Here is a 12,739-nt window from a genome sequence, read left to right as displayed (position 1 = left end):
TTTCTCAACATGTTCCTTGGTCTTGCCTTGAATCATCTTGGGATGCTTATTTCAAGACCCAACTTCACAACTAAAATACTGGGAGTGGGGAGAATACTGGGATTAGAATGGAACCTGGGAATGTCACAAACTTCCCAGATGAGCAGACACAAGTGGAACCAACTCAGTGCCTTCATACATACAAATACAGTTTCTCAGTTTCCTAATTTGTTTTTAAGATTAAGATGTTTACCAAAGTAAAAAGTTCACATGACTTAGTAAGCTTGTAACAATTTTATTCATAACAGGTACAAAATTTACATTTACACGTGTGTACATATACATACACAAAAGATCTTTATTTTCTTTTTTGACATAAAAAATAATACAGAGATATTTACATATGTACAAAAATATTAAAACATACAGACTTTATAACCAGGAAAAAGCAAGATTTCACAAAGAGTACTTTTTGGGAAATATACACACTGAAAAAGAGGTGAAAGAAAGATGACAAAACACTTGAATTAATAGACTCTATAAGTTATTTTGATAGGTATTAATTTGGTAAGGAAAATAAAATGTCTCAAATGCTAATAGATGGTAAACGAGATATATATTTAAGATTATCTAGGTAAAATTACATGGCTTCCCTTTAGCATAAAAATTGAATCAGTTTTATTTTATCCCTGAATCACAAATATCAGATAACTAGTTTTCCTTTTGTTTTTTAAATATTTAAATTTTCTGACTTATACTAAATTTTAAACTTTTTTCACATTAAATTGTAAAATATTTTAAGAGGCTATATATTCTCTTTACTCACCAGGGTGAAAAATCCCATGTACTACATTGATTTCAACACAAAATTGGAAATCAAAATACATTTATGTTTTTTAAATTAAAACCTAACACTTTCTAACTAACCTTCATGATCAGGTACAATTGATTTAACAAGGTATCACAATCGGCGTAAATTCTTCTTGCTTTTTTTAGTACCAGGCAGAGGACCTATTTTATAATTGGCTTTTAGGGGTTTGCCATTTGAACATTCTTTAGTGGTATGATAATTACATAAACACCTTGTACAATAATCAAACCCACAACCTTCTCGATTACAGATTGCCCGCTGTAAATAGCAATCATATTTTGCTGGTGAATTACAGCGAATACAGGCTTTAAGGCTTTCATTCTCTTTCAAAGTCTTGGCAACCTAGAAAGAAGAAAATCCATAAACAATTTTATTGAGGACTGAATGTAATTTTGGTAGAAATAAATAAGAAAGGTACCGCTGAACCTTCCCCAATACATGAATAAAGGATCCATGCCACACATAAAACTCCTGCCCTTCTGGAACTCACTGTTCAATGAGTGAGATAATTATCACTTGTCAACTGATCTAGTGGCTATTTTCTAATGCTACTTTTGAATACGTTCTTTTATTTCATGAATGCTTACACATAAATGCCCTAACTTAAATGTCGCCTTTACTGTGAAGTCTTCCTAGTGTCACTTGGGAGTTGGTTGCTCTTTCACCTCTAGTTCTTTTTTTTAAAAAAAGCCCTTACCATATAATATGGCATTTATTTTTATGTAGCCATTGTCCATTCTAGATTACAAGCCTATGAAGTGTGCCATGTTTTCTTATCCATGAATTACCTGACAGCAGATATTCAATATATGTTTTCTGAATAAAGTTAAATGTTGTATTAGAAATTCCATCATCAACACTTAAGACAGAAAATTAAACTTCACTATGTATAATTCACACTTACTGACCAACATGAAGGCAGTTAGCAGTCAACATTTTATTTCAAATATGCACTTAGGTAAGATTATGGTTTCTCAAATTAAGCTTGCCAAATTATCCATGTGCTGAGTTGAACTTATAATATACATTACCCAGTGATTTGAAGGTGCAATAGGAGGGTTTTGATTTCTGAAAGCTGGCCTTTTTTCTTTGAGTTCTATTCCTCAGATATCAAAGGCAACAATCTTAAAATGTACACTGAACAGTTTGCTAAGAAATTTTAAAATCAAGGTTTTCCTTGTATTTCCAAATTAGATCTCAACATCACTGAACTAACATAAACAATGTCAAATGGTATCTATTTTCTACATAGGAAGACATCTTTGTGCACTTTCCTAATTTGATTACTTGAATTAGAAATTCAATTACTTGAAATGTTTTCTTGGTGGTCAACATTTCTGAGAGTAAAATGAAGGGGATAGAAGATAAATCTCCATTAATAATTCGCTAGTAGTTCTAATTATGCTATAATTAAATTTAAAGTCCTCTGTTTCTTACTCTAAATCCTTTTAACTATTAAGTGCCCCATAAGTTTCTAATTTATTGACAAATAAAAAATTACCTCAGAGAATTCACTGTGTCGACTGTAAGTAGAACCTTTCTGATCACCTGGATCGGATAACTTGGTTTGAGCACCTTTTTGGGGGTGTGTCCGAGCTTCAGATTTTTGAATAGGAGCTAATGCGGTTCTGAACATAGTATATTCTCTTGTTGAAGCATGTGGTGAAAACTTAATGTTCTTTTCCTAATTAGAAGAAATGTTTTAATAGGACTTAAAAATATTCTCCTTTATTTTCAACAATCAGGCATTTTTATTGTTTGTACATGTAAAAAAGAGCAAATGAGGATGTAAAAGATTTTTCCATACATCCAATTTACCTGCACATGCTTTAAATATAGCCACACACTATACGTATAGACAACACTGACAGAAACTGCAAACCAGAAATTTTGAGAAAGCACTTTACATACTCAGCCTATATAGTGTTTATTACATCACTTATAATGCTCTAATGCCAAAATAAAGTCATTCTTTTCACCACCAGTAAATGGCAAATCACGTTTAAGTGTCACATTGGTGTCATGAATGGATTCAAAATAACCTTTTAGATTAGAAAACTTTCCATTAATACCACCTTATCAATAAAGAAACTGAACTTGGAGAACTTAAGCAATACTTGACTAAAGTTATATAGCAAATTAGTAGCACCAAAATTTAGACCCAAGTCTGCCAACTGCTAGGCCTGAAATTTCAAACATGTATTGATACTCTCAGAAACATCTCCAAATTTACCAAGTTCATTTTGGAAGGCAACTGAATTCCCTTCTGCACTGAAAGTCTTCAATATGCTGAAAATTTAACTGAAAAAATAAAAATGGCAACGAAGCTTAGCAACATGGTCAACTCTTATTATTGGAGAACTGACCAATTTTCCCTTCTAGACATGACATTTCTAGGAAGAACTCAAGAAATAAATGACTTAAGTGGGATTTCTTTCCCTTTATCTTCGAATTTTGTTTAAAGAGTTCTAGTGAAAAGCAGAAATGCTTTGTGGATGTAAAGGATTTCCAGATTACGTGTTATCTGTCCTATTTTTCTCTATTTGTAAAGGTAAAGAGCACTAGCTGTTATACTTCAAAATGAAAACATCAACTGCCAAAGACTTACAGTAACTCTTTGTATTGCTCTATTATACAACTGAAATGCTGCTTTATCATCTTCTAGAATCTTCTTCCAAGTTGTACTCACTTTAGATACACTGAAAAAATAAAAGATTATAAAGGAAACAATTAGCATCACAAAGAGCTAAGAGGAATAAACATACTACAGAAACATTAACAGTGCGAAGAAAAAGAAATTTCTATTAGCAGTGCTTCTCAAACCTGTTTGTACATTAGAACTGCCTGAGGTACTTAAGGTGTAAGGATGCCCCAGGCCTAGACATTTGGGTTTAATTGGCTTAAAAAGGGGACTAGGGTTGTTTTTAAAAGCTCCTTATCAAGCCACATCAAGCCAAGTACATTCAGGCTTAAGAACCATTGCTTTGTACTTCCATTTTGTCACATCTGCAAACACCAAATAAGTAGCCCCCATTTTATATAGGACACCATGTTAGCTGATATTAATAAAAATTGTAGACAAATTTCAAAGTACTATAGGACACTGCTATCAGTAGACATCAATTTCAAAAATTCCACTTTGTTAAAAAAAAAAAGTACAACCTAGATGTCTATTATCCCTCAAGAAGCTAGCCAACAATAAAAATCCATACTCCCTTTTATTTTGCTTTAAGTATATCATACTTACTTGATTAAGTCCATATCATTGAGCTGTGTTAAAATATTTGCTAAAAGATGTCTGAGTCCTCTTCGAAAGAGTTCACTGAGAATATCTACACATTCCAGGCCCATTTTCCTGCCAATTATATTCTGTAGTTTAAAATTTTCACTGGATATAAATTCCTTCAGTTTCTCCCAATCTATTTTAGGATTTCGCTTGGCATTCTTTTTTAATGTTGAACAAACCATTTTTGCAAAATGAAGAGCCGGCAGCAAGTTTTTGCTGGGATACTGGTCTGGGCTTTGCATCTGTAGGCAGGACTGTGGACTGTCACTGAAATTTTCCAAGGGAAGGCTACTCTCTTCATGTTCATTGAAGCCACTATGCTGGGAAAATGAAGAATAGCCACTGTCTTCATAAGGTCTACTGGTCTCTAGTTCTTCTATTTCATTTGAACTATTAAGTATTTGTTGCACATGTTGATTTTCCTTGTTGTGAAAGAGCTTGTTTTCATTTTCAGTTTCAAGTTCTACAACTTTGGGGCTCACAATTGGTGACCCAATATCTGATAACCTTACATAGTCTTCAATGCAGTCTTTACAAGAACCTTCCAAAAATGCAGGAGTATAAGAACCTAGTCTTCCAGTGTCATCAGGCTTTAGCAGCATATTAGGTCCAGAATGAATATGGTCATAGTTAAAATCACATTTCATTTTGACAGAAAGAGTAGAACTTTCTTTACAACCTACAAAAAAAAAAAAAACAAAAAAATTGTTTAATGACAAAATTTTCATACATTTCTACTTCTTAAATTGGGATATACAGAGGTATAATTACTTTGCATTCTCTCAGCACTATGTCTTGCCTATGTAGCTATGAAATTATCCAAGTTTATTTAATGAGATGTGACAATGAGGAAATAGTAATTAACTCTTTTAGTAAGTACATACATCTTATTCTTAAAAGGGGACTTCAAAAGATGGCTTTTATCAAAAAAAAAAAAAAGATGGCTTTTAGTGTATAATCGTAATTTGACTTTTAGAGTCTCCAGCTTGATTGAGTAAAAAATATTGGAAAAAGGGATTATTTAACACATATCTGTACTTATGGAACAAATAAGGAAATGTGATGCAACAAATGCCATCTGAAGTCAAGAAATTCTTTTTTTTTTTTTTAAAGATTTTATTTATTTGAGAGAAAGATCACAAGTAGGCAGAGAGGCAGGCAGAGAGAGGGGGAAGCAGGCTCCCTGCTGAGCAGAGAGCCCCATGTGGGGCTCAATCCCAGGACCCTGAGATCATGACCTGAGCCGAAGGCAAAGGCTTAACCCACTGAGCCACCCAGGCGCCCCTGAAGTCAAGAAATTCTTAAATACAAATTTGTATAAGATTTAGACATTAGCTATTATTTTAAGCCTTACAAAGAACTCGAAGTAAATTTAATCACCCTTCAGTTAAAATCTACCTGAACTCCCACAACTCTCATCTCTAAGTTTTATTCGGATCAGTGGTATGAGTGAGTCTGATATAATTAAGGTGGTTGCCTACTCTGCTGGAGAGTAAACTCAAGCAAAGGGACACCTCCCTTTATCTCATCTAGTATGTGCTAGAAATAGAAACTCTGCAATTTCCAATTACTGAACTAAGATTTCTCATGACTAATTAACCAAAGAGCCAGATGAATTAATAGTTCAGATATCAATCAGAAGATCTGATAAGTAAGAACAACACTATAATCAGTGTAAGACTAGATATAAGAATGTGGGAGTGGTTGGGAAGAAAGATTGTATTACTGTTCAGTTGTTTTAAATAACTGAGGAAGATAATGACCTGATCTGAAGGCAGGCGCTTAACTGACTGAGCCACCTAGGCATCCCTCCTCTTCTCATCTTTAGAACCCAGTTACTGGGAAACTATGTTTGTCGTAGAACCCTTTCATTCAACACCATATTCACTCTTTGCATATGGAACAGTTCTTTAAAATTTAGACTTAATGATGATTCAAACACCTTATATATTTTTTAGAAATTTACAATTCCCATTTGCTTTCAAACACTTGCTCCTCACAATCTTCTGATGTAGAATGAAGAGGTATTACCTTATGTTTTACAAATGGACACTGAAGTTCAGTAAGTAGCTTGCCCACATTTTGACATTGTAGTTGAGGGGCAGACTACCCTTCTTTACTATAAATTCAGTGTGCATTCCACTATCTCACTTGCAAAGTGAGATAAAAGTATATTAAAAAAAGTATGCAAGTATAGGTTCACAGACTGTGGGTTATAATCCAATATTGCCTTATTAATGTCTCTGCTCAAATTGTTTCAGCTTTCACTACTGTAAGTTCATGTCCACTTGAAATGCTTCCATTATTTCGTTTTTGGAGCATTTCTCCAAGAACTCGGGTTCCTTTTATTGGTTTCAAAATCTGGATCCTGGTTGTAGATTTAGTTTTAAAATGTGAAATTATGTAATATACTTTAAAGTTGGAGAGGTAGAATTTTAGGTTATGTTGGATTTATTCATTGTGTAATAAAAAACCTTGAGGGGTTGAGATATCCAGTTTACATTTTTAATAAGATCATTGGCAATTATATAGAATGGACTGTAGGAAGGTACAAGTGGAAAGAGGAAGGCTGGTTAGTAGTATATATCATAGGTGTCCAGAGAGCTGAGTAACTGACACTAGGATGACTGCAGTGGAACTGAAAATAATTGGGTGGATCTGAAGTCTATTTAGGAGAGTCAACAGAACTTGCTGATGCCTTTTTGGATGCTGAATGACAGAAAGTGAAGTAAAAAAATACCCTGGAGTTTAAGTCTTGACTAAGGTATAAAGCGTTATTTGCTGTATCAGGGAAAACTGAGGCAGTTAACTTTTAAAGCTTGTTTTCTCTCCGATAAAATGGGGTTTAAGAACCTAAAACTGGACTAAATGTATGGCACAGTCCCATCACATATGGCATTTTTATCACATTTTAAAACCAAATCTTTCATAATGCTTATTGTAAATCACAAATGTTTTAAAAGTAGCAAAATACATTTCACATTATATTACAGATTATATACTTTTTCTAGGAATCAGATCCAACTTCAAGTAAAAGTATTTGCTCAGCCTTCTGACTAGCTTTGTGACATAAAATATTCAATTAGTTCCTTTCATTTTTTCTAAAATGGAGATACTTATATCTACCTCATGTTACTGGGTGAAGATTCAACAATCTGCTTTTAAACCTCATCTACCAACACACTGTCCAATCATGAAAAGGTGGTATAACAGTTAACTGTACAAAAGTTTGACTTTCATTTAACTTTCCAAGTCAGAGCAAATACTCCATATTAAAATACCATAGCTAGATAGGTTACAATGCTTAAAAATTTTTACAACTATCTGAATGTTAAATGATTAAGTTCTACAATCTGCAGTACCCATAAGATAATCACCATGTGCCCAACATTAGGCATGGCTATTCCTTAAGAGTTTGAGACTTCTAAAGCTTGCAGCCATCTGCTGCAAATCAGCAATCTCCACAAGAAATTTTAGGAAAGCCTGCCTTCAAAAATACTTGGATGCAATAAACTTTTAATCTCATTTTCTCAAATTTGTAAACAAACAATAAAATTCTTAGAGATAGCAAATATTTTGAGGAGCAAGGTGGTAATACCATTCAACTGAATTAAGTAATCAAAATACCACTTTTTAAAACCATCAAGCTTTAGAACTTCATAGGGAGACTTAAGGATTGGGGATCTTCTAGAAATAGATTTAACCTGTTAAAACTACTTTTTCCTCGAGTCTCCTAGACTCCTTTTGTAATGAGAAAGGAGCACCTTTCAGTGACTGCAAAATATCACAAAGTCGATAATTTTTTAAAAATGTGGTTCTTTCTGAGGAAAAATAAATGCATTTGGATCTCTTCAGATAGCAACAAAGAGGATAAAAATAACCGTTTGAGTGCCTTCCACTCTAACCGGGAATAAAGGGCTATCTACTTCTTCAGGAGAGCAGGAAAAACCAGCAAAAACAAAACAAAACAACTCTTCCATTCTGAGAAAATCAGCTACATTAAGGATAAATTCTCCGTTTCATATTAAAAAATGCTTCCCCCCCACCTTTCACCCCAGGCGTTGAAAACGAGTTACTGGGCAAAGGGAAAAATGGAAAGGGTGGGGGGAGAACGTTTTTTGTTTGGACATCCCTGTACAGCCTGGCCCGATGAGGGGGTCCCTCCATTTGGCGGGAGTGGGTAGGGTTAGACCATGGAAATCCTGAGGGGTCGAAGAGGTGGCCCCTCAGGGCGCGGGCCGGGTGGAGGAGGCGGGAGATAAGCGAGCGGGATCTCCCGCGCCCGCCAGCAGGAGTGAGGCGGCGAAAACCCGGGGTAATTGCCCGCAGACCCGAGGGTGCGGGGTAAACATGGCAAAGGGGCGCAGGGAGTAAGGCTTAAGCACCTGGTCAGACCCCAGGGGCCGGGGGCTCGCGAGCCCTGTCAGAGCCCAGGCCCCAGAGTGGGGGAGGGGTGGGGGCATTTGGCGCCTCTTCAAGCGGGGTGGGGACAAGGATAGGTAGATCCTGCAAGGGGAAAAGGGCGCCCTGAAAGGCCGAGACCTTCACCTTCTTCGGAGCTGACGTCCAGCTTCGGCCTGGAAAGGAGAGACCCGGGCCCGCCACCCGCCTCGGCACTTAGGGCCTCCCCTCCCTGAGCCCCCAGCCTTTCCCCCCTTCCCCGCCTCAGGAACCGCCACCGACGCCCGCTCGGCCCGGCCCGCCGTGGGGCGCACATCCGGACTCGGAAAGGGGTCGGGTTCGGTTGCGGCCCCCCCAACCCCGTACTCCCTTTCGGGACCGCGTGCCCCCCGCACCCTCTCCTCACTCACCGTCTGAGGAGCGAGGGCGCCCGGCGGCTGTCAGGGCGCTGCAGCGGCAGGAGCTGGAAGGGGGCCGTGGGGAGCAGCGGCAGGGGCGCTGGCTCATGCCAGTGGAAGTGGGGTCGGCCTCAGGTGAGGAAACAGCTACCACCGCAGAACACCAGGCCGTCCGCGTCACAGAGCTGTATCTCCTAAAAGGCGCCAGCTGGTACTTTTAAAATCTTTGAATTTGGTGCCCAAATCCACACGGCCCAATGGGGTGCGTTGCTCGCACGCGCGCTCCAATAGGAAGGCGGTGGGAGGGGGTGTCCTCACCCACGCCCAATTGGAGGCTGCTGAGGCGGGGCCCAGCTGTGATGCCCAACCTCCCTCCTCCTTCCCGGCTCCGCGCGTCCGGAAAGATGCTACTGCAGGGGGCGGGCCTAGGCGAGAGGCCTCCGAGCGCGCGGAGGCCGCGGCCAGGCCGCACGTGGAGATAGCCTACCACACATGCGTGAACCCGCCAAGCTTCCTTCCGTCTCGGGAAGAGGTTTCTTGCAAGTCCTAATTTCATCCTGAAGGCAGCTCCGGCTTCTGTCTGAAGATCTCCAGTGGGTACAAAGGGTAGCCGACTTTCTTCCATCAGCACACAAGCGGGTGTTTGGTGAGCGGCGACTCCGGTCGTCCGGGAATCCAGACTTTCCGGAAGACGAGCCCACCCCCCAGCACTACTTAGCCCGCCTCTCTAGGATTTAGGCGCGCTTCTCTCTCCCCCTCAGTTTCGCCCCACCCTCTGCCCTGTGAGTTTGCGCAGGCTCTGTGGCGGGCCGTGGCTGCAGAGTTGGCGGGGTGGCGCTTGCGCGCTGGGGACCCCCGCGTTTCTCTCCGGCAGAAGAGCGGGCGGCGGTGGGTGGGTGCGCGTGGCTTCCGGCGCACACGGCTGGCCTATCCGCTGGTATGGCTGGGGATGTGGGGCCACGTCTTCCCAAGGGCCTTTCGGCGGGGGCGATGGTGGGACAGTCAGTCACTTCTGTCTTGTAAGCGTATTTATTTGTATTTTCAACCACAGTTCTCCAGCCACCACTGCTTTGTACGGACGTTAAGTTTATTAAATTTGTATCTACGCTTTCTTCGGTTTTTATTTACTCCAGGGCCCAGGCGCACGAGACAGTAGTCCTGCTCCAAAATAAATTTATAAAGTCCTGACCTAAGGGTTCCAGTTCCCACACCCTGGGCAAAGGAATGATTTTTTTAGCGATGTCAGGGGAACGGGTGGAAGTATTTATTAGGTCTTCGAGGACGACTGGCACCATGTTATTAGTCATGCTGAACTTTTTCAGAGTGTGCGCTAAGTGGTGACAGTGCATTCCATGCGCTCAGCCTACACCCCAGGGAAACCACGGGGTGTAAGCTCCCCAAACTCCGAATTCCGGTCTTTTGCGGCTCTCCCTCTTGCTTTTCTGCAGCCTTAGGGAGATTTAATACTGGATTTACCTCTAAGCGTTCAGTTAAATTGGCGGCAAGTGTGGTGGGGCAGGGCTGAGATATGGTGTGAGTTGTGCCAAGTGCTGGGTGGATCCGCTTGGTGCAGAATTGTGATAATGAGTCCATCGTGGTGTTTAGCATTACTTTTCGTCTTTTAGGATGTTGCTTTAAATTAGTGTTTTTCTGGATTACTGAAATTTGGGCATCCCGTTAAGTTTTGCCCCTGAGTGATAGTGTCCCATTCGCTTGCCTTAGCCTGTCCTTGGAGCTAGGCCTTGGGAGGTGGAGGGTTGAAAAGACAAAAGTCCTACCCTTCAGATTTACATACTATGGGAAAAGAAATCTGACAGTTACCAATTTCAGTGCAGAAAAGAGCAATATAAAAATAATGGGGTAGAGAGTGGGCAGTAGGGGCATAGAGTAATGACTTCGATTGGTCAAGAGCTTTGAATCAAGATCTGACTATTGGGTGAGTGGTGCAGAGATCTGTATATAATAAGCAGAGGGCAGAGAGGCAAAGTGCTTGGTTTGTTCCAGAGCTATAAGGATGTCTAGAGTGCATTGAGCAAGTGTAAGATTGGGAGATTAGGTCAGAGAGATAGAAGCCAGATCCTGTAGGATTTTGTATGTTTACATGTGGAGTTTTGAGTTTCTTCTGATTGCTGTGGTAATTGGAGGGAGTGATTTGTTGAATGAATGTTAAAACTACAGTAGCTTTTTGTCTTCTAGGCATTTTGTAAATGTTAGTCTCACAATAACCTTGGCATTATTTTCATTTTTGGTTGTAGAAGTGTAGTTTGATTCTTGCAGAACTACACAGTTACTAAGCAGAAATTCCAGTCCCATTCTGCTTGATAAGTCCGTGTACTTTCCTCTGTGTTATACTGAGGAATGATAGTATTTGCTGGAAGCTGGAAGTACATTTTCACATTACTTCCCCATTTGACCTTGGAGATCATTACTCCTATTTTCAGATGTAGACAAATGTATGAAATTTGAGGGGAAGAACGGTTTTCATTTAATTAATTGAGCACCTGCACTATATTGGCTCTTAACTGCTGTTGAAAAGCTATTCTCCGGGGGCGCCTGGGTGGCTCAGTGGGTTAAAGCCTCTGCCTTCGGCTCAGGTCATGATCCACATCGGGCTCTCTGCTCCACAGGGAGCCTGCTTCCTCCTCTTTCTCTGCCTGCCTCTCTGCCTAGTTATGATTTCTCTCTGTCAAATAAATAAAATATTAAAAAAAAAAGTTATTCTCCGGCAGTTATTTATTTTCAGGAAAAGGCTAAGATACATTATTGGAAAAATTAAGATTATTGTAGCAATTGAAGGTAATACACATAGTTAAGCATAGTTTATTGCATACTAGAATAGTTTATGAAGTCTTTTTCAGGGTATTGACTTAATGTTGATTTTAACTGTTAGAGCTTTAATCAATTAAAGCTCTAACAGTTAAAATTCAATCAATCAATTTACTCAATTAAATTTAATTGATTATTATGAAATATTTTTAATTGGCAACTTGTTCAGTGGAGTGATGACCGTCTGTTAATTTCATTTTTAGTGAGAAACTTAGGCCTATTTTGAATTTTACTAGATGTCAACAGATGTATGTATCTCTTTCTTCCTGCATATCAATATCAGAATTGTTGCGTTTTTAGGTGCAAAATGAAGCACAGTGAGAGATGCCCTCTTCCAGCAGATTCTTATTGCAGACCTACAGCATGCAAGACGTCATGGAGAATTTGGAAATAATTGGGAGATGGTACCTGCCCTTGTGCTTACTACCTGGGACTGCAGATGCTCAGTAAATAATCTTTGAAGGGAGAAGCTAAGGGCTATAGCAATAACACAACACTGGATAAGTCAAATACATCGTGTTACATTGGGAGTTTTTAGAGAACAGAGGAGTTAACTTTTATATGCCAGGATAAGGGTGTAATCTGTTGGACAGGGTTTCTTAATTTCAGCACTGTTGATATTTTGGGTCAGATAACTTTTTGTTGTGGGGGAATGTCCTGTGCATTTAGGGAGTTTTTTTTTTTTTTAAAGATTTTATTTATTTGACAGATAGAGATCACAAGTAGGGAGAGAGGCAGGCAGAGAGAGAGAGAGAGAGGAGGAAGCAGGCTCCCTGCCAAGCAGAGAGCCCGATGCGGGGCTCGATCCCAGGACCCTGGGATCATGACCTGAGCTGAAGGCAGAGGCTTTAACCCACTGAGCCACCCAGGCGCCCCAGCATTTAGGGAGTTTAACAGCATTCTTGGCCTCCAACTCCTACTGTCTCCAAATATTGCCATATGTCCCTCCCAAACTTTGCCAGATGCCTCTAGGGGCAA

General features: G+C 39.7%; 1 protein-coding gene across 1 annotated transcript; it reads right to left on the bottom strand.

Moving 5' to 3' along the window:
* Positions 1-288: 288 nt before the first annotated feature.
* FBXO5 (F-box protein 5) lies at positions 289-11,575 on the bottom strand. The gene is made up of 5 exons (XM_046004159.1): positions 8,948-11,575; positions 4,098-4,815; positions 3,459-3,549; positions 2,352-2,534; positions 289-1,192 (listed from the first exon to the last, which is right to left on the bottom strand). The coding sequence occupies exons 1-5, from the start codon at positions 9,042-9,044 to the stop codon at positions 941-943; spliced, it is 1,341 nt and encodes a 446-aa protein (XP_045860115.1). The 5' UTR covers positions 9,045-11,575; the 3' UTR covers positions 289-940.
* Positions 11,576-12,739: the final 1,164 nt, after the last annotated feature.

Source organism: Meles meles, chromosome 5, assembly GCF_922984935.1.
Source record: "Meles meles chromosome 5, mMelMel3.1 paternal haplotype, whole genome shotgun sequence".
Classification (NCBI taxonomy): Eukaryota; Metazoa; Chordata; class Mammalia; order Carnivora; family Mustelidae; genus Meles; species Meles meles.
This window is presented reverse-complemented; position numbering and strand designations above follow the sequence as displayed.

Bases quoted from the DNA above. Each gene is read 5' to 3' on its own strand.
- FBXO5 (XM_046004159.1), bottom strand. From the start codon at position 9,044: ATGAGCCAGCGCCCCTGCCGCTGCTCCCCACGGCCCCCTTCCAGCTCC. The intron at 2,535-3,458 runs GTAAGTCTTTGG...TCTTCTAATTAG, and splicing joins GAGCAATACAAAGAGTTACT to GAAAAGAACATTAAGTTTTC. The intron at 1,193-2,351 runs GTAATTTTTTAT...TCTTCTTTCTAG, and splicing joins GACACAGTGAATTCTCTGAG to GTTGCCAAGACTTTGAAAGA.